The 23,715-nt window shown below is 34.7% G+C and overlaps 2 protein-coding genes across 2 annotated transcripts; both read right to left on the bottom strand.

Annotated features, from left to right (window-relative positions):
- Positions 1 to 9,893: 9,893 nt before the first annotated feature.
- On the bottom strand, positions 9,894 to 13,231 carry LOC145558262 (triacylglycerol lipase 2-like). The gene is made up of 9 exons (XM_081619451.1): positions 12,987 to 13,231; positions 12,779 to 12,892; positions 12,108 to 12,248; positions 11,869 to 11,982; positions 11,616 to 11,759; positions 11,464 to 11,504; positions 11,120 to 11,199; positions 10,944 to 11,039; positions 9,894 to 10,714 (listed from the first exon to the last, which is right to left on the bottom strand). The coding sequence occupies exons 1-9, from the start codon at positions 13,167 to 13,169 to the stop codon at positions 10,386 to 10,388; spliced, it is 1,242 nt and encodes a 413-aa protein (XP_081475577.1). The 5' UTR covers positions 13,170 to 13,231; the 3' UTR covers positions 9,894 to 10,385.
- Positions 13,232 to 13,933: 702 nt separating this feature from the next.
- LOC145558263 (uncharacterized) lies at positions 13,934 to 19,664 on the bottom strand. Its single transcript, XM_081619452.1, has 5 exons — positions 19,349 to 19,664; positions 19,151 to 19,223; positions 17,166 to 17,230; positions 16,314 to 16,423; positions 13,934 to 14,335 (listed from the first exon to the last, which is right to left on the bottom strand). Exons 1-5 carry the CDS (start codon positions 19,472 to 19,474, stop codon positions 14,059 to 14,061), a joined length of 651 nt encoding a protein of 216 aa, XP_081475578.1. The 5' UTR covers positions 19,475 to 19,664; the 3' UTR covers positions 13,934 to 14,058.
- Positions 19,665 to 23,715: the final 4,051 nt, after the last annotated feature.

The raw sequence follows: 23,715 nt of genomic DNA, 5'->3' as shown, positions 1-23,715 counted from the left end.
TTATAAAATTAACGTGGACATCAAATAATCGTATTATTATGATCTAGCGCGTTCATGCAAGAGGCTAACTGATACCACTGTAGGAGTAGGTACTACGCAGCGGATATAACATGAATCATATTCAAACAAGTACCAATCCCAAGAATCACATGCATAACACACAAGACACATAATCATACCTTTGACGCGTGAATTCCACGAAGCTATTCGATAGGCAAATCAGGGAGAGAATAGAGCCCCAAGCGTTGCTCCTCTACTTAGTCCACGAGATTCGAACGAGCCGTCCACCAATACTAGATTGTTCGAGTGATTGAGGAAAACCGCGATCACCACCTTTATGGACAACCGACCACCGCACGAACCACCACCACCGCGACACACCACCAGCACCTAGGAGGAGGAGAGAGCCGTGTGAGAGAGAGGACTTTGAGAGGGGTTGGGTTTCGTGTTTGCTAATTAGGGTTTGATCACACTGATCAAATAATTGCTTACTTGCTGCAAACCTAGGCACCTAGTCTATTTATAATCTCATTATAATTAGACTAGGGCACGAAGCCCAAAACTCCCTTGTCCACTCCATATGGCCGGCCACCTAGAGTGATGAGGCCCATGATGGGCCTCGTCCTCTAATGCTCGATCTAGCCCCTTTGTGTGACCTTATAGGATCCGTCCAATTGGGCTTTGGCCTATTTTACTAGTCCAAAGATCGTTAGTACCTCTAGCTATGGCAAAACGACGACCCAAAAGTACGAACTTAATTATCTCCATAATTTGATCCAATTATATATCTAGTAATTGCACACAACGAAGACATAACTCCTTCAAGTCCTACTTTTGGGTTTTACATAATTGAATAACTCGAACTAATTAGTTGAAATGTAGAAACAAATTGATATTTTAAATATCTTACGTAACCTTAAATTGTTAATGATCCTCCAAATTCATATCATCAATAAAATGCGAAAAATCCTTGCACGAGAATTGAAACATAAAAAATAAAAAAAATAAAAAAAAAATACAATCAATTATTTCATCGACGTTTAAGTAACCAACACACAAAATAGATATCAATTATAACCACCGCACATAACATTCGTTTACATTCTGGAACACGTTTTAATAATGTTACTTATTTGTTTATGAGATTTGTTGTTGATTGAGTTAATATGATAAATTATGCAAATAATCTAATTATGTAAAAAATATTATTTACATTATCAGATTATTTGCATAATTTTATTATTGATTAAAGTTGTAAATCTATTCATTTTTTGAGTGTTTCAAATTTAATCTATATATATAAATAAGTTAAAAAATTACGTGAAATTACATATATGTTGCATACATAATTTTTGTGGTACGATATATTGTATATAAAACTATGTGTATTAATAATTTACTCATAATTTCTATATCGTCTTTATAAAGTTAAATAAATCATTATTATAAGTTGAATTTTTTTACAAAATTTATCAAATTAAATAAATCTTTATTTTTTTTAACAAAATTTATCAGATTAAATAAATCATTTTTATAAGTTGAATTTTGTATAAAAGTAGGTGGCTCTATTGACTTTTATTATGTTGAACTTAGATCACCACTATTTGGTAATTTTTTGTAAGAAATAATAATTTGGGTTTTTTTTAGGGAATAGTAATCTGGGTTTTATTAATCTACATTTTTTCCTTTTAATTTTATTTATTAATAGTATTTTTTTTTAAAATACAGGTGTAAGGTGATTTTTTTTATATAAACAAAAGCTCGGATATTCATTATTTAAAATAGTATTTACTTATTCTTGTCTATGAAATGTATATAAAATTTATATTCGTAGTTTTTTTTTTTTTTTTTTTTTTTTTTTTTTTTTGTTTCATTTTAAATTTTCAAACCTTTTTTTTTTTTTTTGTTAATAGTTTAATTAGTTAATAAAATATTTAAGTTTAGTTTCGAATCTTAGATTTTAAAAAGGATTTTAGTCTCTTAAATTATTCCTTCTTAATGGGCTATCAAATGTAAAGTATGTAATTGACTAATTATTAGACTGTAAGTATACAAAAAATTTATTTAAATCATTAACTATAACTGATGTTAATGCTCAATGTAACTATAGATATTGTCCTACCTTAAAAGATATACACATAGAAAATGCATGTGTTTATGTGTTTTAATATGGAGCGAAAATTTTCTAATATTTGTTTTCTCGGGGGCCTCGCCCCTTGTTTGCACCCAAAGAAAAAAAAAAAGCAAAACAAACAATTAAATGATCATAATCAGTATCCAAATTATTACAGAGTAATTGATTTATTATCTCTTACATTGTTATTTTGATCATTGATTATGTTTTTGAAAAATTAGTGCCAAAAATTTTGAGGAAAATTTGTCAGAAAAAAACCTTCTAAAAGCACCATTTTATGAACAAAAAAAAAAACAAAAAACAAAACCTTTTAAAAGCTTTCTGGTTAAGAAAAACACCATGTTCATTTTTTTGCGAGAGGAAACCTATGTACTTAATTACCTTCTAATTTACTTAATAATCTCTAATTTCCTCCCATTTTTTCTATTTAAGTTCTAACCCACCAACTTTATAAATAATTAGATTTAATTTATATACTTCCTCCGTTTTTTTAATATTGCACCACTTGCCTTTTAAGGAAGTTTCACAAATATTGCACCATATCCATTTTAGGAAAAGAATTATTTGTGTTTACAATACAAATACCCAATATACCCTTGCTTTTCAACACTTACATTATATATTGTGTATACTATCACATGGGCAACTTTGTATTTCTACCTTTCTCTCTCATCCTTTTTTCCACTACCAAAAAATTTGTGTCAATCTATTATGGTGCAATAATAAAAAAACGGAGGAAGTATTAAACAAATCACCACCTCCTCCCCTTCCCCATCCTTTAGTAGCAACTCCCTCCCCCCACCGAACCCGCCACCCAAATCCCCCACCTCTGACGACCTACCTCCACCGCCGGCCAACCCTCTCTTTCCCCCCTATCCTCGCCGGTGACCACCACCTTTTTTTATTTTAAAAATCCCTATAATCGATTTGGGGCTCTTAATTTTGTGCTTCTTGCTTGCAATTGATGCTTGTTTTGGCTTTGATGATTATGTATGTATGTGATGTTAGAGTAATTCAGTAGCAAATTACAATTGATTCGGACTTGATTTGAGCATGTTTGATTAAATAGAGCCAAAAATTCAAAGGGAGGTAGTGGTCGCCAACGGGGATAAGAGAAAAGGGAGGATCGGTTGGCAGTGGAGGTAGGTCGCCAGAGGTGGGAATTCTAGGCAGCAGGTTCGGTGGGGGAAGGGGTGGCTGCCAAGGGAGGGAGAAGGGGTAGGTGTGGTTGGTTGGTGGTGTGAGTTGTAGTTTATTTGTATGTATAGATTAAATCTAATTATTAAGTAATTTGGTGGATTAGAAGCTAATTAGAAGAAATAGGAGGAAGTTAAAGATTAATTAAGTAAATTAGAAGATACTTAAGTAAATAGGTTTCCTTTTGCAAAAATAATGAACGTGGTGATTTTTTTAAACCAAAAAAGTTTTAAAAGATTCTTTTGGCAAAATGTTCTTTTAAAAGGCTTTTTTGATTTTTTTTTTTCTCACAAATTTGCCTAATTTTAATGAATTGATGAATTATTTGTAGAATATCAAATTTAACTTTGCTAAATGTGTTATAATAGTAAAGTTTTCAAATTTTGAATTTTAATTGTTGTCAATTTAATATTGATTTTTTTCCTTAAATATATTTTTTTTATTATAAAATAAGGGGAAAAGGGAGAAGATTAGAGAGAGATGTAGATGGGAATTGTATTGTCTATCTTCATCCATTTCATGACCATCTATATATATACAAGATGTGAACATTGTAACTTATATGGACAATGAAGAGTCCATTCATGAGAGGGTTAATGTAGACTAATGACAAAGGAGGGTTACAAGGATGCTATTAAGACCATACTTAAGGTGGTCATAAAAGAGATAATTACAAGCTATAATGGGCATACATTATTATTTTGTAACACTCCCCCTTGGATGCCCATTATCTAAGAGAGATTTAATGCGCTTATATGCTGCCTCATTAAAAACCTTTCCAGGAAAAACCCAATGGGAAAAAACCATGGATAAGGGAAAAAGAGTGCAGCGCGCAATTACTCCCCCTCATTATTATATCACTGAAGATTTTTAAGACGGCGCAATCCAATACGATAAACTAACTTTTTAAATGTTGCGGTCGGAAGAGCCTTAGTGAATAAGTCTTCTAAATTTTCACTTGAACGAATCTGCAATACTTTTATATCTCCATTCTTCTGAAGATCATGAGTGAAGAAAAATTTGGGTAAGATGTGTTTTGTTCTGTCACCTTTGATATATCCTTCCTTAAGTTGAGCAATACAAGCTGCATTATCCTCATATAGAGTTGTCGGTGCCTCTTTCCCAGATGATAAACCACAAACTTCTTTTATGTGTTGAATTACCGACCTTATTCATACACATTCACGACTAGCCTCGTGAATTGCTAAAATCTCAGAATGATTGGAAGAAGTAGCTGCAATGGTTTGTTTCATGGAACGCCAAGAAATGGCAGTATCACCATACGTGAACACATATCCAGTTTGTGATCGACCATTATGAGGATCAGATAAATAACCTGCATCTGCAAAACCAATCAAATTTTCTTTGGACAACTTTGGGAAAAATAAACCTATATCCTTCGTACCTTGAAGATAACGAAGTAAATGTTTGATCCCATTCCAATGCCTCCGAGTTGGACATGAACTAAACCTTGCTAATAAATTAACTGAAAATGATATGTTGGGTCGTGTATGACTTGCAAGGTACATTAGTGCTCCAATTGCACTAAGATATGGTACTTCAGGACCAAGAATTTCTTCATCATTTTCTCGAGGTCGGAATGGATCTTTCTCTACTTCAAGTGATCTTACAACCATAGGACTGCTCAATGGATGTGCTGTATCCATAGAAAATCTTTTAAGAACCTTTTCTATGTATGTTGATTGATGTACAAGGATTCCATTCTCTAGGTGCTCTATTTGTAACCCTAAGCAGAATTTTGTCTTTCCAAGATCTTTCATTTCGAACTCTTTCTTTAAATAATTGACAGTCACTGAGATCTCTTCAGGAGTTCCAATGATATTCAAATCATCAACATACACCGCAATTATAACAAATCCTGATCCAAATTTCTTTATAAAAATACATGGGCTAATAGGATCATTCTTATAACCTTCTTTTAACAAATACTCACTTAGACGCTTATACCACATACGCCAAAATTGTTTCAATCCATAAAGAGATTTGTTCAATTTAATACAGAAATGTTCTCGAGAACTAGATTTTGCTGCTTCTGGCAGCTTGAATCCTTCTGGGAGCTTCATGTAAATGTCATTATCCAGTGGGCCATATAAGTAAGATGTGACTACATCCATCAAACGTAAGTCAAGTCCTTCTCTTATTGCCAGACAAATCAAAAATCTAAAAGTAGTTGCATCCACCACAGGAGAATATGTCTCCTCATAATCAATACCAGGTCTTTGTGAGAATCCTTGTGCAACTAAGAGTGCCTTATATCTTACAACTTCACCCTTTTCATTTCTCTTTCGCACAAAGACCCATTTATATCCCACTGGTTTTACACCTTCAGGTGTACGAACTACAGGTCCGAATACTTCTCTTTTTCCAAGAGATTTTAATTCTGATTCAATTGCTTCTTTCCATTTTGGCCAATCATTTCTTTGTCTACATTCTTCAATGGATTTTGATTCATGATCCTCATTATTATCCATATGCATGCAAAAACATCATCGACGTCGATTTGATTTCGGTTCCATGTAATTCCAGACATGATATAATTTGTTGAAATTTCTTCATTATCAGGTACCTGAATTTCTTCCTGTATCATGTCTAAATTCTCTTCTGGGGATCCTTCGGAATTTGTTTCTTCAATTTGACCATCATCATTCAATGCTCCTTTTCTTTTCCGAGGATTCTTATCTTTGGAACCTATTGGTCTTCCACGTTTCTGACGTGGTTTAGACTTATTAGCAAATTTATTATGTCCTTCCGGGACATCTATTTTAAATGGAGCATTTACAGCTGGAATATGTGACTTGGTCACTCTTTTTGGGTCAGCAAACGAGTCTGGAAATTGATTTGCTAAACTTTGTAAATGAATTATCTTTTGAACTTCCAGTTCACATTGTTTAGTTCGAGGATCAAGATAAGATAACGATAATTCATTCCATTTAATTTCTTTTTCCAGCTCTCTCTTTTCTCCCCCCTAATGTTGGGAAAAGTGATTCGTTAAAATGACAATCTGCAAAACGAGCCATAAATAAATCCCCTGTTGTAGGCTCAAGATATTTAATTATTCACAACATATATTCCCAACCTCCTTTGAGGACCCATCTTAGAGCGTTGTGGTGGAGCTATTGGAACATAAACCGCACATCCAAAAATTCTTAGATGGGAAATATTTGGTTCCTGACCATAAACCAATTGTAATGGGGAGAACTTGTGATAACTTGCTGGCCTAATGCGAATTAGTGCTGCTGCATGTAATACAGCATGCCCCCAAGCAGAAATTGGGAGATTGGATTTCATAAGCAATGGTCTAGCAATTAACTGAATACGTTTAATTAATGACTCAGCCAAACCGTTTTGTGTATGAACATGAGCTACAGGATGTTCAACATTTATCCCAATGGACATGCAATAATCATTGAAAGCTTGAGATGTAAATTCACCAGCATTATCAAGCCGAATAGTCTTAATAGGAGTATCTGGAAAATGTGCCCTTAACTTAATCAATTGGGCAAGTAATCTCGCAAACGCCAGGTTACGAGTTGATAACAAGGACACATGTGACCATCTAGTTGATGCATCAATTAAAACCATAAAATATCTAAATGGTCCACATGGGGGATGTATGGGCCCACAAATATCTCCTTGTATACGTTCCAGAAAACTAATTGATTCAAAATTAATTTTAGCTGGTGATGGGCGAATTATTAACTTGCCTTCTGAGCAAGCAGCACATGAAAACTTATTATGAAGAATCTGCTGGCTCTTCAAAGAATGTCCACATGAATTCGTAATTATTTTTCGCATCATTATTGAACCGGGATGGCCTAACCGGTCATGCCAAACAACAAAATTATCAGAAAACTTCTGGTTTACTATTGCATGAGTTTCAATAGTATTGATTTTTGTGTAGTACAAACCACTGGAGAATGTAGGGAGTTTCTCTAAAACATGTTTTGTGCCTTGAGTTATATTTGTGATTTGAAGGAATTCGTTATTTTCTTCATTGATTGTCTCAATATGATAACCATTGTTGCGAATATCCTTAAAACTTAATAAATTTCTTTGAGACAATGGGGAGTATAAATCATAAATTATTTTAATTTCAGTTCCCCAAGGCAATTTTATAGTGGCTCTTCCGGAGCCCTCAATAATATTTGTACTACCCGATATGGTACTCACATTAATCCTTTTCATCATTAATGTAGATAAGTATTTTTTATTTCTAAGTATTGTATGAGTAGTTGCACTGTGAGCAAGACACAATTCTTCACCATTCATAGCAAACTGAACTTGAGTAATATCCATGTTCTTCATGAAATAAAATATATGTAAAAATATTAAGCATAAAAATAAAGATGATAAAATAAATAATTCAATAAAAGCACCCAAATAGTTCATAAATTCATAAAGCATATAAAGTCCTTATTACAATCATAGAAAATAACATAAGTAAATAACTAGATAAAGTCTAATACTTAAAGTTGACATAAAATAATATAAATTTAATTATTCCCTTCCGAAGCATTGAAGAAATCACCAACTTCTAAATGAGTTGTACTGCCAAAATCAAAATTATTCCCTTCCGGGAAAGTAAGGAAATTAGCAACATCGAAATGATTTGCATTGCCAAAATCAAAATCACCTTCACCTTCTTCAAGAACAAGGTTTGCCTCAACTTTCTTTCCTTTCTTCAATGATTCTTGATAAAGTTCAACAAGATGCTTTGGAGTTCTACAAACCCGAGACCAATGGCCTTTTCCTCCACAACGGTAACATATATTGGTCTCAGTTTTCTCTTTATCATCCCTACGTTCCCACTTCTGGTGGGAATGAGAATTTGTGTAATGACCTCCACGACCTCTACCATATCCACTAAAACCACGCCCACGACTGCGACCACGCCATTGGCCACGACCGCGACCACAACCTCTACCTCGACCACTACTGTTGGAATGGTCTCTGTTTTTAGTTTCTTTCCCGTTATGGGTTGTCACATTCGCTTCAGGGAATGGAGTAGAGCCAGTAGGACGTGATTCATGATTTTTCATTAACAGCTCGTTATTTTGCTCAGCCACAATAAGACAAGATATTAATTCAGAATATTTTTTAAAACCTTTTTCTCTATATTGTGTCTGTAGGACAATATTATTAGCGTGGAAAGTGGAGTATGTCTTTTCAAGCATTTCTGCATCAGTAATATTTTCTCCACATAATTTCAATTGAGAAGTTATTTTAAACATAGCTGAGTTATATTCACTAACAGATTTAAAATCTTGCAATCTCAAATTCAACCAATCATAACGAGCTCTAGGGAGTATCACTGTTTTTTGGTGGTCATACCTTTCCTTTAGATTACTCCAAAGGATTTGTGGGTCTTTCACAGTTAAATATTCATTTTTGAGCCCTTCATGGAGGTGATGGCGAAGGAAAATCATGGCTTTAGCCTTATCTTGAAGTGTTGCCTCATTAGCCTCCTTAATGGTTTCACCAAGGCCTTTAGCATCTAGGTGTATTTCAGCATCTAACACCCATGATAGATAATTCTTTCCGGTAATATCAAGGGCCACAAATTCAAGCTTGGCAAGGTTCGACATTTTCACTATACAAAATAACAATACAAGATTAAACAGCATACAATAAACATATACTACATAAAAACAATAATAATACTGTCAATGATTTAATCACATATGAAAGGGATATCATGAGTTATACTACTAAAATGTCTCGTAAAATATGTTAAGAAGCAAAATTAATATCACGACCTCTACGTAATGAAGCAGAAATAATATCATCATGATGTCTAATAATCATAAACTAATAATCATAAACTAACATAATTCGGAAGCATATAAGGTGAAGGTGAAAAAATTCTATGAAAGTGGCCGCATATTCTAACATCATGATATAATCATAAACTAAGAACTTTAGTATGTCAGAACCGCATATAATCATAAACTAACATCATGATATAGAACAATTCCTAACATCAATACTTGATATATACGGAGTAACACCTTGTAAAAAAAAACATATTGTAACCTGACATATTGTAACGTGAAGGTGGAAAGCATTTGCTATAAAATATAAATTGCTAGCATACTTACGGATAATATAATATCTAGCATCAATATTTGATACGTGTTAACTAATATTATAAAATAAATACCTTTGGACCTTTTTTTCTTGGATAGTATACTTACGGAGTGATCAATATAATAATTTCGTTTAGAGTATGGTGCTGATAACGTATTATAAAATAAGGGGAAAAGGAAGAAGATTAGAGAGAGATGTAGATGGGAGGGTTAATGTGGACTAATGACAAAGGAGGGTTACAAGGATGCTATTAAGACCATACTTAAGGTGGTCATAAAAGAGATAATTACAAGCTATAATGGGCATATATTATTATTTTGTAACATTTTTTAAATAAAAGTTATTGGATAATTATTTATTTAAGTTGCCCCAATCTAATGTAGTGTGTAATGATAATTTACTTAGGATATTTAGGTAATTTTAGGGGCACACCATGGTTTCCCCTTTGGGTTATATAATAGGAAGATATATCAAAATTGCACATAGTTAATTTGAAAATAACATATATGTAAACATGGGGTATTTAGTTCTTGGTGATTTGAGGAGTTATAATTCTTCAAGCATGAAACACAATTTAAGGTCAAATTTTCAGCTATTTTATTTTTTATCAAGGCTCCTACAAATTTAACAACTAAACATTCAAGTTAAAATTGACAATATTACATGCTATGTAAGAAAGCCACTATGCATGTTGTCAAAAAAAAAAAAAAAAAAAAAAAAAAAAAAAAAAACCACTATGCACTATTGTACTAAGAAAATTACCAAACTAGAAAATATATAGAATGATCAAATACATCCACTGAGAGTGAGGGATAGCTCAAGTGATTAGAGTTTCCCTCCTGATTCATAGAGACCCTGAGGTCAATTCTCACCCCGTTCTTGTGGCTCTCTAAACACCCAAAAAAAAAAAAATCAAATACATCCACTATAACACATATTTCCCTTGCTAAGATTTACTGTGTTTGTTGAAGAAATCAATGAGAAGATCATAAACGATTTCCTTAGCATTCATAGCCAGGACATAATCAGCATGCGCATAGTCTTCAACAAACTGAAGGAACAGCTTGTCTTTATCATGATTTTTGAGTTTATCCAGCAGGAACTTAACATCGTCAACATCAGCAAGCTCGTCCCTTCCTCCATGAGCTATGAACATTGGGAGGTTGTTTGGTATGTTTGTCAGGTCATATTCCGGAGGCTTAGTCTGCCCATAACGTTCCAAGTTCTTATCCGGGTCTAGATAGTCATATCTTGCTATTGTTCCATCCCTTGCCACTGATAACATATTCATAGACAAGAATTACTATGTTATCCTAGATTGATCAACAAAGCTCTGCGATTACAGGTCAATTCAGTATAAACTCGTCTGAAACTTAATCTAAGTTCAAGTAATGTGTCAACTGTCAAGCAACCAAGCCTAAGAAGTAAGAACAACTTCAACTTGGCTCATATGACCCGGCCTTTAATATAATGAAAGCAATAGATTTAATCAATAAGCACATACTTTGGGAAAAATGGATCATGTTTTTGGTGGCTGTCGGCTGAGGTTCATGCTGCAGGAATGTAGAAACCGTTGCTGTGCTCAGGCAACAGTTTACACCTACATCATCCTAAATTTGTGTTAGTGCTTATCCTGCTTTGAAAACCGATTAGCTCATGAATAAATTGCATGCTTAATACCAGTAAAAGACGTCAAAAAGTCAGTGCAGTCAATTCCCTGCTTCCTGCATATATCTGTTAGAAGCTTCTTTACTGCCTGTCTGCTCAATCAGAAACAGAATAAAAAATACTTCAATAATGTTTAAAGCACGAGGATGATTAGACGGATGTGTGTTATATTATCCTACATGATGAAGTCATGAGGATGATTACAAAGTTACAAAATATGTCGATATTTCCAGTTGCTACATGCTAGCTAAAACCTAACAATATGGAATGTAATTCAGAATGCCAAAAACAGGGAGCTGAGAAAATTCAGAGCTGATCTGAAGCTCAGTACAGCAGAGAAGAAAAGGCATTCTCACCCACGTGGTACGAATTCATGCAGTCCAGACCAGTACATTAACTGTGGCCAAGAGAAAATAATAATCAGAGTTTTGGTATATAATTGAGAGAAACAGTCTATTCTATTCAAAAAAAAAAAAAAAAAAAAAAAGGAAAGGATATATGTCTTTACTTCAGTTACGAAGTTTTCAGCAGCATCTTTAGCAAGCGGGGAAGTCATTCGACTTAGATAAGCAATTGGACAGAGCAAGCCGGCTGATTTTACCATGTTCAACAAATTATGCTGGGAAAAGGCGGTCAGGGCTATCAATGTTCCCTGCAGTCAAACTGCTTAAGTACTCGTAATACTCCTGAGAGTTATAAAGAAACTGGGAAGAAGGAATAATAGCGATCAACAGTAGTGCAGTACAATTCAGTAATTTTACCTGTGAATGCCCAACATAATGCAGCTTCTGTTTACCAGAATGATCATATACATATTGGACCATTGCTGGAAGATCATATGCCATCAGCTCATCCCATGACCAATCCCAATATGCCTACATAAGGTTTCTACGATTTCTATCATTAAGAAAGTAGAGCCGGGGGAGGAGGGGTGAATGTAGACCATACATACATGATACAGAAAGATTGTATATTTTTGTCAACAGGTTTAAGAGATTACCGAGTCACTAGAGCTTAATGTCATATGACCGAGGCTATATTTGGTGCCACGAGAGTTAGCAACCCAAACATCAAAATCATTATCTGCTAAAATGAATGCCAAGGATTGGTCTGGAGGGTTAAGTAGCCATGTGATTCCATCCTACATCCAAATAATAAAGTTATTTCTGAAAGTAATAAATACGACCACAGAAAGAAGAAAAGCAGAACATAAACCCTGCAGTTGATGAAGTCTGAGCAGGCGAAAATGCATGTAGTCTTCAACCATATATTAGTCAATTTAGTGAAAAGAATATGCATATATACTGGGATACGTAATTATAATTGTAAACCATATTCAAGCTTCTGTTGAATGCATTACTTCACTAACCACAGAAAATTCAAGCTAAGTAATGCAATCAACAAACACAATCACAAGAATGGCAGGAGGAATTGAATGCAGAAGAAATTATTGCTCCCTCTATCCAGAATAAGTCGTCACATTATCCCAACCTTTTTATATTAAGGATATGTCGAGAAAATTCATTATAATTGTTGATCCATTAGCTTAAGTAGTGTTGGCATACTGAGATATGTAATTATAAACCATCAAATTGAGAAATGTGACAACTTTTCCGGATTTCTGAAAACGATTTGAGTATTAAATTCAGACAGGAGGCTTATCTTACTAACCATTAAAACTCCATGCTGCAAAAGCACTGGTGGCCTGCTGCCTCTAGTTGTATAATTTGTCAAGCCGGTTGGAATTCTTTGCAAGCTGAGAATATAACCATCTTTTGTTGTCACCTAAATCACTCCAACAACATTATTAATGATCTAAGATCAATGAAAAGCATAAAGGAAACATTTTAATCCAAGAACAAAGAGTATGCATACTAACTGTGTGCTCCTCGCAGATATAGCCCCGTGACTCCACCAGCAATTTACAGATACCCTCATCAGAAGATGGAGCAAACGCTAGAAATCGACCATGAGTCTCGTTGGAAATTAGCCTTGTTCTAACTCCGATTATTTGTTGAAAGAAGAAGAAAACTAAGGCAAGTGAGCTTAGAATGTCAGTCATTTTATTAAAATGTAATGAACATTACCAATATTTTCGTTCACTTCTGAAAGAACCAACATATATTCTTGTATTTCTGCTGGTAAGACAGATAAAAACTGTACATCAAAAGAATCCAGCATGTGATACAAAAAACAATATAAGACTTTTGTCTACAAGTGAAATGGTGGACCAAGTTTCTTAACAAATCAAAGCACACAGTATAAGAGAAGTTAGGATTTCCCTGCCGCCACATTATTCTATTACTGATACATGTTTCACATAAAGTTTGCTGATAAATAATGAAAAATACATTTATACTAACTCCAGAAAGCGTTGCACAACACCAACACATAAACTTGAACAGAAGACGGCTGAAATTCAGGCGTCGAACGTTCTTCATTTGAAACCCGGAAAAAAATAATAGGAAAATGGTTTGACAGAAAAGGCACCTAATTTACCTGACTAAGCCACCATTTCAAGGGCTTAGTCCATTTTTGTACAGTGAACACCCTAACCTACTAGACATCTACATAATAATTATCCTAACAATCATGACCGATATCCTCATCACAACATCCTTCAAGAGAGGTTCCGAAATCAATGAATAATTGATTTCATTATGTTACAACACCTTTGAACTCACTTGTGAAGCTGATTTTAATTTACAAGAGTACTTATGAAAAATTACAACTAGTAAAAGATGGAAAAACTCTCAAAAAATCTCAACACACACGCAACTTAAAGGCCAAAATGGGGCTGCGGGAATAAAAAACACGATGAAGATGTGGAAACAAAGAGCAAAGATAGGTACAACAATATTGATATATGCATTATTTGTTAATGAGATTACAAAATTTGTATAGGCAACATGAACTCCCATGTAATTGATACCTATGTTTACGTACAATTCTTAGCATGAGTTTGGCACTTCTATACTAGGAGCTGCTCTGTCTTTTGATTCTTTTTGTGATGCTTCCGAACTTTTGACTGAACTTTTGGATGATTTGTTTCTCAGTAATGGTATTCTAATGGACTGGAGATTAGGCTTTTTTAAGAAATGGAGATTAGGCTTTTTTAAGAAATGCAATTTCCATCTTCTGGGTTTGACATGTCCTAGCATCTTCATCTGTTCCCTCCGGAATTTCCTAGTTGTGTACCATCTCCCACCTCTCCATCCCAAGGCATAACTGCATCAACAAAAGAATCATAAGAAACCTGCAATCGATAATAAGAAAAGCTAACTAATAATTTGACTAAAAACATACAAAAATGACGGTTGAAACATACAAAAAATATCTACACGTGAATTGAAGTGAGAAAGATGAGGAAGCAGTAAGCAAACTGCAGGTTGGAGCTTTTAAAGGGACTAACAAAATACTTAAATAATAAAATAAATATAAAAAAATAAAATAAAAATAAAAAACCCTCAACTGTAGAAGTGTAGAATCTTTAGCATTATTGACTTTTTGAAGGGAAATATCAAAGTAATTCTGATTGGATAGACCTACAAGGCTCAAAAGCCACACTTCTCCTTAAAGAGGCTAGCGTAGAATTAAAAGACAATCAAGGGCCTAGTTGAATAGCATTACTTCTCTCTCGACCTGTCCCCACTCTTTCCCCCAGGTATGCTCCAACCTCACATATGATATTTCAAAGCAGCCTTGAGCGTATCATAAGCAGTAAGGTCAGCAATGCAGAGATTGCAGACAAGCAGTTAGGTCAGCAATGCAGAGATTGCAGACAGTAGTTATTGCTTCTATCTCAACCTGAGTCTTTCCTGTCACAGAGGCTTCTCCATGGATATCAACACTGTAATCACGGTGAGATAGGATAATGTTATGGCCTAAATGTCTATGATATGTGTAAGGCTACTTCAAAAAATATGAAATGTCAAATGTGAGGCTGGAGCTTATAACTGGAGGGAAGCGTGGGACTGGTCCAGGGAGATTCTACTAGGCAGTTATATTATTCTGAATAGACATTGATAGGTGCTTATATTGTTGCAATTTGCAAATATACTTTGGGTTTCGGTGATCTCATCATTGAATATGAGTAGACGGAACAGTTGCTGAATCATATTTCTGTTCATAGTCCCACATTTCAGCTTGTCTACTCATATATTTTAATTTTTTTGTCATTAAAGCATCTACATGTTATTCTGCTTTTCATGTATATATGATGGAGACCTGGGAGCATGTGCGCAATTTATGGCAGTAGTAAGGAAGTAGGTTTCATCCAGATTGTTTATATGCAGCTTATAGAAGCCATAATTCACAGCTTCAAACACCGAGGACTTAATAGGCATTTGCAATATAGTAGAATATCCTAAAGGATAAATGATTTGAGGAATTGGGGAATAATTAGGAGATAAGAACGATATTTCTGTCAAGGACTACAGCTTAAAGGTGTATGAATGGTGTTTTATTTTCTTTACCACGGGAGACTAGAAATTTCCTAATTGCTCTCAAAGGCCAAAAAATAACACATCTTCTGCAAAGAATTATAATATTCATGAAATGGTTTCACACTCTGAACTGAAGAAGTGTTATGGACTGCCTTAGTATTTTCTGATTTAAAGGCTAATTAAGAGATAAAAGCTTGATACTTTGATTAATAATGGCAGAATTTGGGTACAAAAGGATAGATTAATAGCTTAAGGCTATCACTCTCTTGATAACTTTAGGTTATCACTCTCCTAGTAACTTGAGGTTACTACTCTCAACATTTTTCCTCACAATTCACATGATAGCTAATGCATACACTATCCCTTATTTATACTAAGGCTTAGTTAGGAATAAGGGCTACTAACCTAAAAGTACTAAAATTCCCAAACTACCCTTGTTAATGTTAGTCTATTACAAGAAGCCTCCGTTTGTATTATAAACTAGATATAACAGAATCTTCCATGAGCCCTCATTTTACCTACTAAACTCCAAGCCCTCACTAGTTCCACATTTGTGGCACAACTCTCTAAGTATGAACTTCTTTGGGGGCACAGGGCTATTGGTGTGCATATGCATACATGTCAGTATGAGCAACAGAATAAAAGACAATAAGAAATAACGGAACACAAACCGCAGCAATATTTCCATATTATTCCCAAAGCAATGATTTAAGATAAATAACTACTGACTACCGCACCAATGAAGGCATAAAAGAAAGTACCCAATAACTAGAGTTGTCCCAGCAGTGGCAGCACAAGTGACAGTGCTATAACTTCCTGAACCTACAATCTTCTTAATTTCCTCTCGTTCAAATTGGTAGGTGCTTTTCATCTGCCACAAGGAGATCAAATTAGTCTTACTATTAGACAGAAAAATGTAGCTTACGAGTAGGATATACTCCACATCATATATAGCACAAGTAGTATCATAGAGTTGTTCAGCCGACAAATTTCTATTGCTAACAAACAGGAAACCCTTTTTTCTTTTACTTTTGATACCTTTTGTATTTGGAGTTTACTGATTGAGACAAAACACAGTTCACACCTTTTCAGGAGCTTCATTAGATTTTAGCATAGAGAGAGGGGGGATGGGGATTATCAACTCGTGTACATTAAGATTTATTATAGTATATTTGTCCAAAAGACCATATAAGTAATTGTTCATTACAAGACAGAATAAAATCTAAAACAGCCTCAATAATACAAGGAAAAGGAAGGACAATATCAACAAAACATATCTCCAGTGAAGCTTATAAAGATCCATGTCAACTCACCTAAATTAAAGAGCAAAATGATGTCTTTCTCTTTACGAAACATTAAAAAAGATAAAACCTATAAAGTGCTCAAACAATTATTCTCGGTATAATTTGCTGTTTGGCCATACTTTTTGAAACGAGAGACAAAATTAAAGAGTCAAAATGATGCACACAGCATAACAGAGCCTTTTAACTACAATGAATGTTTCATTCGAAGTTCAATACATCTACATATTGACAATAGAACACATCATCTTTCATGAATTTTCTTGGTGCATGATGTTTTCTGTGAAGTCAACTACAAATAAAATTACATACCGCTTGTTCAATTGAATCAAGTCTTCTATCAACTCTTGTATCATGAACATGACGAAAAGTGTATCCTGCACCATCACAACAAAATTCCAGGTAAAAACACTTCGTATGCCTTTAAGAACGAAATAGAATTATGATTTTCTTTGTGATTATTGAAATAGTATACGAAGTATTAAAGTACATTAATAGGTTAAATTATTTTTAAGAAAAACTAGCTACAAATTACACCGGCAACTTAACAAGATCACGATAAGACCCAAAAAGTCTAAGTAGCATTTACAGATTTACGTCATTTACTCATAGAATGCCAATAATGTAACTTGTATATGAAAGAAAAACGACTCCTCCACCCCCCCACCCCCCCCAAAAAAAAAAAAAAAAAAAAAAAAAAAAAAAAAAAAAAAAAAAACCCTGCCCCTGTCATCTTATACAAACACGGAAATTTCATTTCAGCCGAAAGCAACAAATTACAGCCAAAATAGCACATAGTCTTAATGTCTCTTCTCCTTATTTTGCCTCAGGGCCACATAAATTATTTGTAAGTTCTCCATAACCTCTATTGACACAACCAGTACTTCACAATAAGCTCTCACCCCAGACACCATAGAGATACTTCTGTAATAATTATTCCATTTCATAGCACAACAGCACAAGAATAGATGTAAAGCATCCTCACAACTAATCATCTACATGGGTAAAGGACAACATATTCTAAGAGTGTGACAGAGAATAATCAAAGAAGAGAACTCCCTAATGCATACACAAGAAGGCCAAGTTACCATTCTCAAATAACAGGCTGAACCAGGACCTTCATGATGTAAAGTATCTGACAAAACAAACTGACAAGCAAGATATAATGACCAAAAAAAAACAGTTCCATAGAGCTTAAGGATCTTCTATCCTTCACATATGAGAGAATACTATGGCAGGGCGCTATTTCAGCGAATCAGCTTGCATGACCTCCAGGTCAATACTTAGAGGACTTTGCCCATATCTTGCAGCAGAGTCATTGATGTGTAAAACCATAGGATAGCAACATCAAGACTGTTTAAAACGAGACTAAACCAGTTCTCAAGGAATTTAAACTTTTACTCCAATTACCACAAGAATAAGACAACCCTAAGGGCTGAGAATTTTAAGTATCTCACATTCTAGCCTTAAGATTCAAATAAGTGATTGCCCAATAGAGATTCCAAGCTTAATAGATAATGATATCAAAAGGATAGCAACCTATTTCAAGCTACTCCCTCTGTCCTCAAAAGTTCGACCCTTTTTGGCCAAATTATAGTCCCAAAATGATCGACTCATTTGCATTAAATTACTCACCAATTTACAACAATATTTGTGCAAAATTAACTTCCCCATATAAAATTTTGTTTTTTCATGTATTTTTAATAATTTCTCTCTCTACTTTTTTACAAACCCCATGTAAATTTATCTTTCCAATATAATTTTACATCTTTTTATTTAACTTTCTTAATACCCGCGAAATCAACCCAAAAGAGTCGTTCTTTCGGGGACGGAGGGAGTATTATCTAGTAACGATTTTAAATAAAAATATAGCCTCAAAAGCTTAAAATAGTAAACTCTATCATCTAAAGTAAACATTTCTTCTTATTCTGCATATTTGAATAATTGAATTCATGACATGTTTCTGCACAGCTAATTTGGAATATAATAGTTCAGTGGAAACAGATTAAATAACAAGACATAAGCAATGAAGCACAAACACTAAAACAAACAAATGATGCCATGTTTCTGCACAGCTAATTTGGAATTCTTAACCTTTTCTCAGTTCCAAATGATGCCACAAACAAATTTGTGTGATTTACTAAACACTAAAACAAATTTACAGTCATTTAAGCAATCATCCTCCCTAATTTTTTTTTTTTCCCTCATAAATCCTCAAAACTTATTACAGACATAAAAATATCCAAAAATAAATAAATAAATAAAATTTACAATTGCAAAGTAGTTAAATTACTCACCAAGCCAAGCAGTACCAACTGATGCTATAGAAGTACCAACTGTAAACACCACCTTGTGCCTCTCAAATGTATCCTTAAAAACCCATAAAAATAAAATACAAAATTGCAAATTTATCAAAATATTGAAATACCCAATTGAAAATTTTAATCACCCAATTGAAAAGTAATTATTAATTAATAGGGAATGAAAAAAAAAACCTTGGTAGAAAAATAGGTGTCTTGAACAGCAGAAACCGTATTTGAAGCTCGTTTCTTTAACTCCGGCATACCCACCAACCTCCAAATTGAGGATTTTAAAGTTCGAAGTCTGTGGAATTTCTGCATTTACCTTTTCAGATCAACACCAGAATTTTGAAGAGAGAATTGAGAAGAGAATCCAAAAGGATCGCTCTTTCTTTACGTTTTCCACAAACAACGAAGCTCCTGAATTATTTAGGGGCACTAAACGTCGCCCATGTTTTACTAAGTAACACTCATTTTGTTATTAATGAATGAATTTACCCTCGCTTAGTCACATATGCTTATGTAACTCACCCCTCACTTAAATAAGAAGTAGCGGAGCTAAGTAGGGACTAGGGGGACAGTTGTCTTCCCACTTTAAAAAATAAAATAAAATAAAATTAGTAATAGACATGTTTAGTATAATGAATTAAAGAAGTAGGTGGTGTTGGAAGTTCTTGATATAAAATAAGGGGGTTGGGGAAAAACAAGAGAGAGAGAAAAAAAAAATAAAAGGGAAAAATCCCACATTGGTTGGGGGGAAAGGTTTTTTCTTATTTTTATATTGTAGTGTCTTAACACTACTTAGTTGAGTGAGTGGGAGTTAAGTGTTACTCCACACGCGCGTCGAGCCGAGCCGGCTCGGGATGCGCGGGCGTGGGTCCTTGTTATCTTTTTGGAGAAATTTTATTTCCTTTTCTTTGTTAAACAGAATATTCTTTTTTGTCTGTTGGGAATATTCTTTTCTGACTGTTGGGATTACGAAATTAAGTCAGTCATTAATCCCTTGATTATAGCTGACTAATTAATTCCTTGTTTCTTGCTTCCGTTGTTGACTGGTTGAATGAATCTGGTCGTTTTCTTAGCCAGATTCGTCCCTCGTTTTACGTTTCATGTCTCCCTTCTTCTGCTTATATATACTCATTGCTTTTTCCAGTCAAAAACACACAACACAATCAGTTATCTATCTTCTCTCAAATTATCTAAACACAGGTTTTTTTCTGTTCTGTTTTCTGGGCAAGTATTCTGAGTTCCAGTCGGGTTTGTGAGTGCACATAAACTCCGGCGCCGTGCTTATCCTGGAGGGTGACCGCTTCTAGTCTACTGCACCGGGAGGTAGCGCGGAATCGTCTTTTAGGTCAGTGGTTCTCCACGACGCGGCTATTGTCACTTTGGTTCACGCATCAAGAGATAAGTTATTTCTGTTTTATTACTTAGTAGTATAACAATCTAAAAGACGATTATGGCTTCCAAGTTTCTGATTTCTGATATGTCTAAGTTAGAACCTCTAGATGGAAAAAATTATAAACGTTGGGCTGTTAGGATGCGTTTTTATTTGGAGCAAATTGATGTTGCATATGTTCTTGATGATATTGTTGAACCTGATGATAAGGATAGTTTGTCTGAAACTGATGTTAAGTTTGCTAAGGATGATAAAACCTGTAAGGGCATGTTGTTGCATTATATGTCAAATAGTCTGTTGGATATTTATATGGGTTTTTATCATGCTAAGGATATTTGGGATGCTTTAGAGAAAAAATATGGGACTGATGATGCTGGTACTAAACGTTATTGTGTTAGTAAGTGGTTAAGTTTTCAAGTTGTTGATGATAAGCCTATTATTGATCAGATTCATGCTTATGAGAGTGTTTGTATTAATATGGCTCCTGAATGTCTGTCTATTTGTGATACTACCCTTGCTATTGTTCTGATTGAGAAACTCCCTCCCTCTTGGAAGGATTTTCGTAACCAACTCATGCACAAAAAGAAAGACCTAACCTTAGAGGAGCTTGCTGTTCACCTCAAAATTGAGGAGGAAAACCGTATCAAAGACAAAACCCCTTCTGTTTTTCCTTCCTCTTCCTCTGCCAAAGCCAATCTTGTTGAACCCAAACACAACAACCAGTCCAAAGCCAATAACAGTTCTCTTAAGCCTAAAGGGAAGGTTCAGAAGTACAAGTTTAAGGGTACTTGTTTTGAGTGTGGTTTGACTGGTCATAAGGCTAAGGATTGCAGGGTCAAGAAGAAGAACAATGGGCAAAGTCAAGCAAATCTTATTGAGGATTCTGACGTTATTGTTGCTGTTGTTTTAGAAGCTAACTTTACAGGTAATGCTGCTGAGTGGATTGTTGACACTGGAGCTACCAGACACATCTGCGCCAACAAGGACATGTTCACTACCTATGACAAGGTTGAAGGTGAAAATGTTTTCATGGGCAACTCAGCTTCTGCTTCTATCCAAGGAAAAGGGAAGATCGTTCTCACTCTCACTTCTGGAAAATTGCTTACTCTGACTAATGTTTTGCATGTTCCAGAAATGCGCAGGAATTTAATTTCTGGCAGTTTACTCATGAAAGCTGGACTGAAGCTCTCTTTTAATTTGATTCTGATAGATTAGTTCTTACTCGCAATGGGGAATTTGTGGGAAAGGGCTTTTGTAATGGGGGGCTTTTTACTCTTGATGTTAAAATTGACACTATGAATAAGAATGCTAGTACTTCTTATACTTATATTGCTGAGTCTATTGATTTATGGCATGCTAGATTAGGTCACGTTAATATTGATTCTATTAAAAGGCTTAAAAACTTAAATTTGATTCCAAGTTTTTCCAATACTGATTTTTCGAAATGTCAAATTTGTGTTGAAGCCAAATTTACAAAGAAGCCATTTAAATCAGTAGATAGACAGACTGAAGTACTAGAGCTTGTTCATAGTGACTTGGGTGATTTTAACAATCACGAAAGTAGAGGGGGTAAAAAGTATTACATTACTTTTGATGATTGCTCACGTTTTTGTATGGTTTATCTTCTCAGGTCTAAGGACGAAGCTGAGGAAATGTTCCTCAAATATAAAGCTGAGGTAGAAAACCAATTGGACAAAAAGATTAAGATGGTTAGGAGTGACAGGGGTGGTGAGTACAGCCCTGACACTCTTAAGGCTTTTTGTGAGCAACTTGGCATTGTTCATTAGACAACAGCTCCCTATTCACCCGAACAAAACGGTATAGCTGAAAGGAAAAATAGAACTTTAAAGAATATGATGAATTCTATGCTTATTAGTTATGGGCTTCCTAATAACATGTGGGGGGAGGCTATTCTTTCTGCTTGTCATGTTTTGAACAGGGTTCCTCACAAGAAGCTTGACAAGACTCCATACGAAATATGGAAGGGTCGAGCGCCAAATCTGAAATACTTGAAAGTGTGGGGGTGCCTAGCAAAAGTAGGCATACCTAGTTTCAAGAGGGATAAAATTGGTCCCAAAACTGTTGATGCTATTTTTATTGCTTATGCTTATCAAAGTGCAGCTTATCGTTTCTTTGTTAAAGGTGCTAACGACTCTTATGCAGGTGGCCATATCATTGAAGCGAGAGATGCTGAGTTCTTTGACAACATTTTTCCTTTGAAAATGTCTCCTTCTAATGATAGTGGATTACATGCTAGTAGTTCTGTTAGTTTACCTATTACTAACGATGATTCTGTTTTGGAGCCAAGGAGAAGCAAAAGGGCAAGAAAGGAAAACAGTTTTGGTCCTGATTTTATTACTTCCTATTTATCTGAATCTTCCTTAATTGATGATGATTTTGTGCATATATTTGTTTTGGAAGATGATCCGAGAACCTATGATGAGGCAATGAGGTCAGTTGATGTTGTTTTTTGGAAAGAAGCAATTGATAGTGAATTACAATCAATTCTCAATAATAACACTTGGGAATTGGTTGAACTTCCTAGAGGTTGTAAGCCCATTACTTGTAAATGGATCTTTCGGAAAAAATTAAAGGCCGATGGATCCATAGACAAGTATAAGGCAAGGATAGTAGTGAGGGGTTTTACTCAAAAGTTTGGCATTGATTATTTTGATACTTACTCCCCTGTTACTAAAATTGCAACCATTAGGACTTTAATTGCTCTTGCTTGCATTTTTTATCTTGTTGTTCATCAAATGGATGTCAAAACTGCGTTTTTGAATGGTGACTTGGATGAGGAGATTTATATGGTCCAACCTGAAGGGTTTGTTGTTCCAGGCCAAGAGAACAAGGTTTGTAAGTTAGTCAAGTCATTGTATGGGCTCAAGCAAGCTCCAAAGCAATGACATGACAAATTTGATAAGACTATGACTGGTAATGGTTTTCATGTTAATGAAGGTGACTCTTGTGTTTATTTTAAGCATGATAGTCATGGTTGTGTAATTATTTGTCTTTATGTGGATGATATGTTGATTTTTGGGACTGACTTGGATCGAGTAAATGAGACAAAACAGTTTTTGAGTTCGAATTTTGAAATGAAAGACATGGGTGAGTCAGATGTGATTTTGGGAGTAAAAATCAAAAGGACTCCAAAAGGCATCTG

The sequence above is a fragment of the Chenopodium album genome, chromosome 9 (assembly GCF_948465745.1).
Source record: "Chenopodium album chromosome 9, dcCheAlbu1.1, whole genome shotgun sequence".
In the NCBI taxonomy this organism is placed as follows: domain Eukaryota; kingdom Viridiplantae; phylum Streptophyta; class Magnoliopsida; order Caryophyllales; family Amaranthaceae; genus Chenopodium; species Chenopodium album.
Note: the sequence above shows the minus strand (reverse complement) of the source record. Positions and strands in the feature narration are given on the sequence as shown.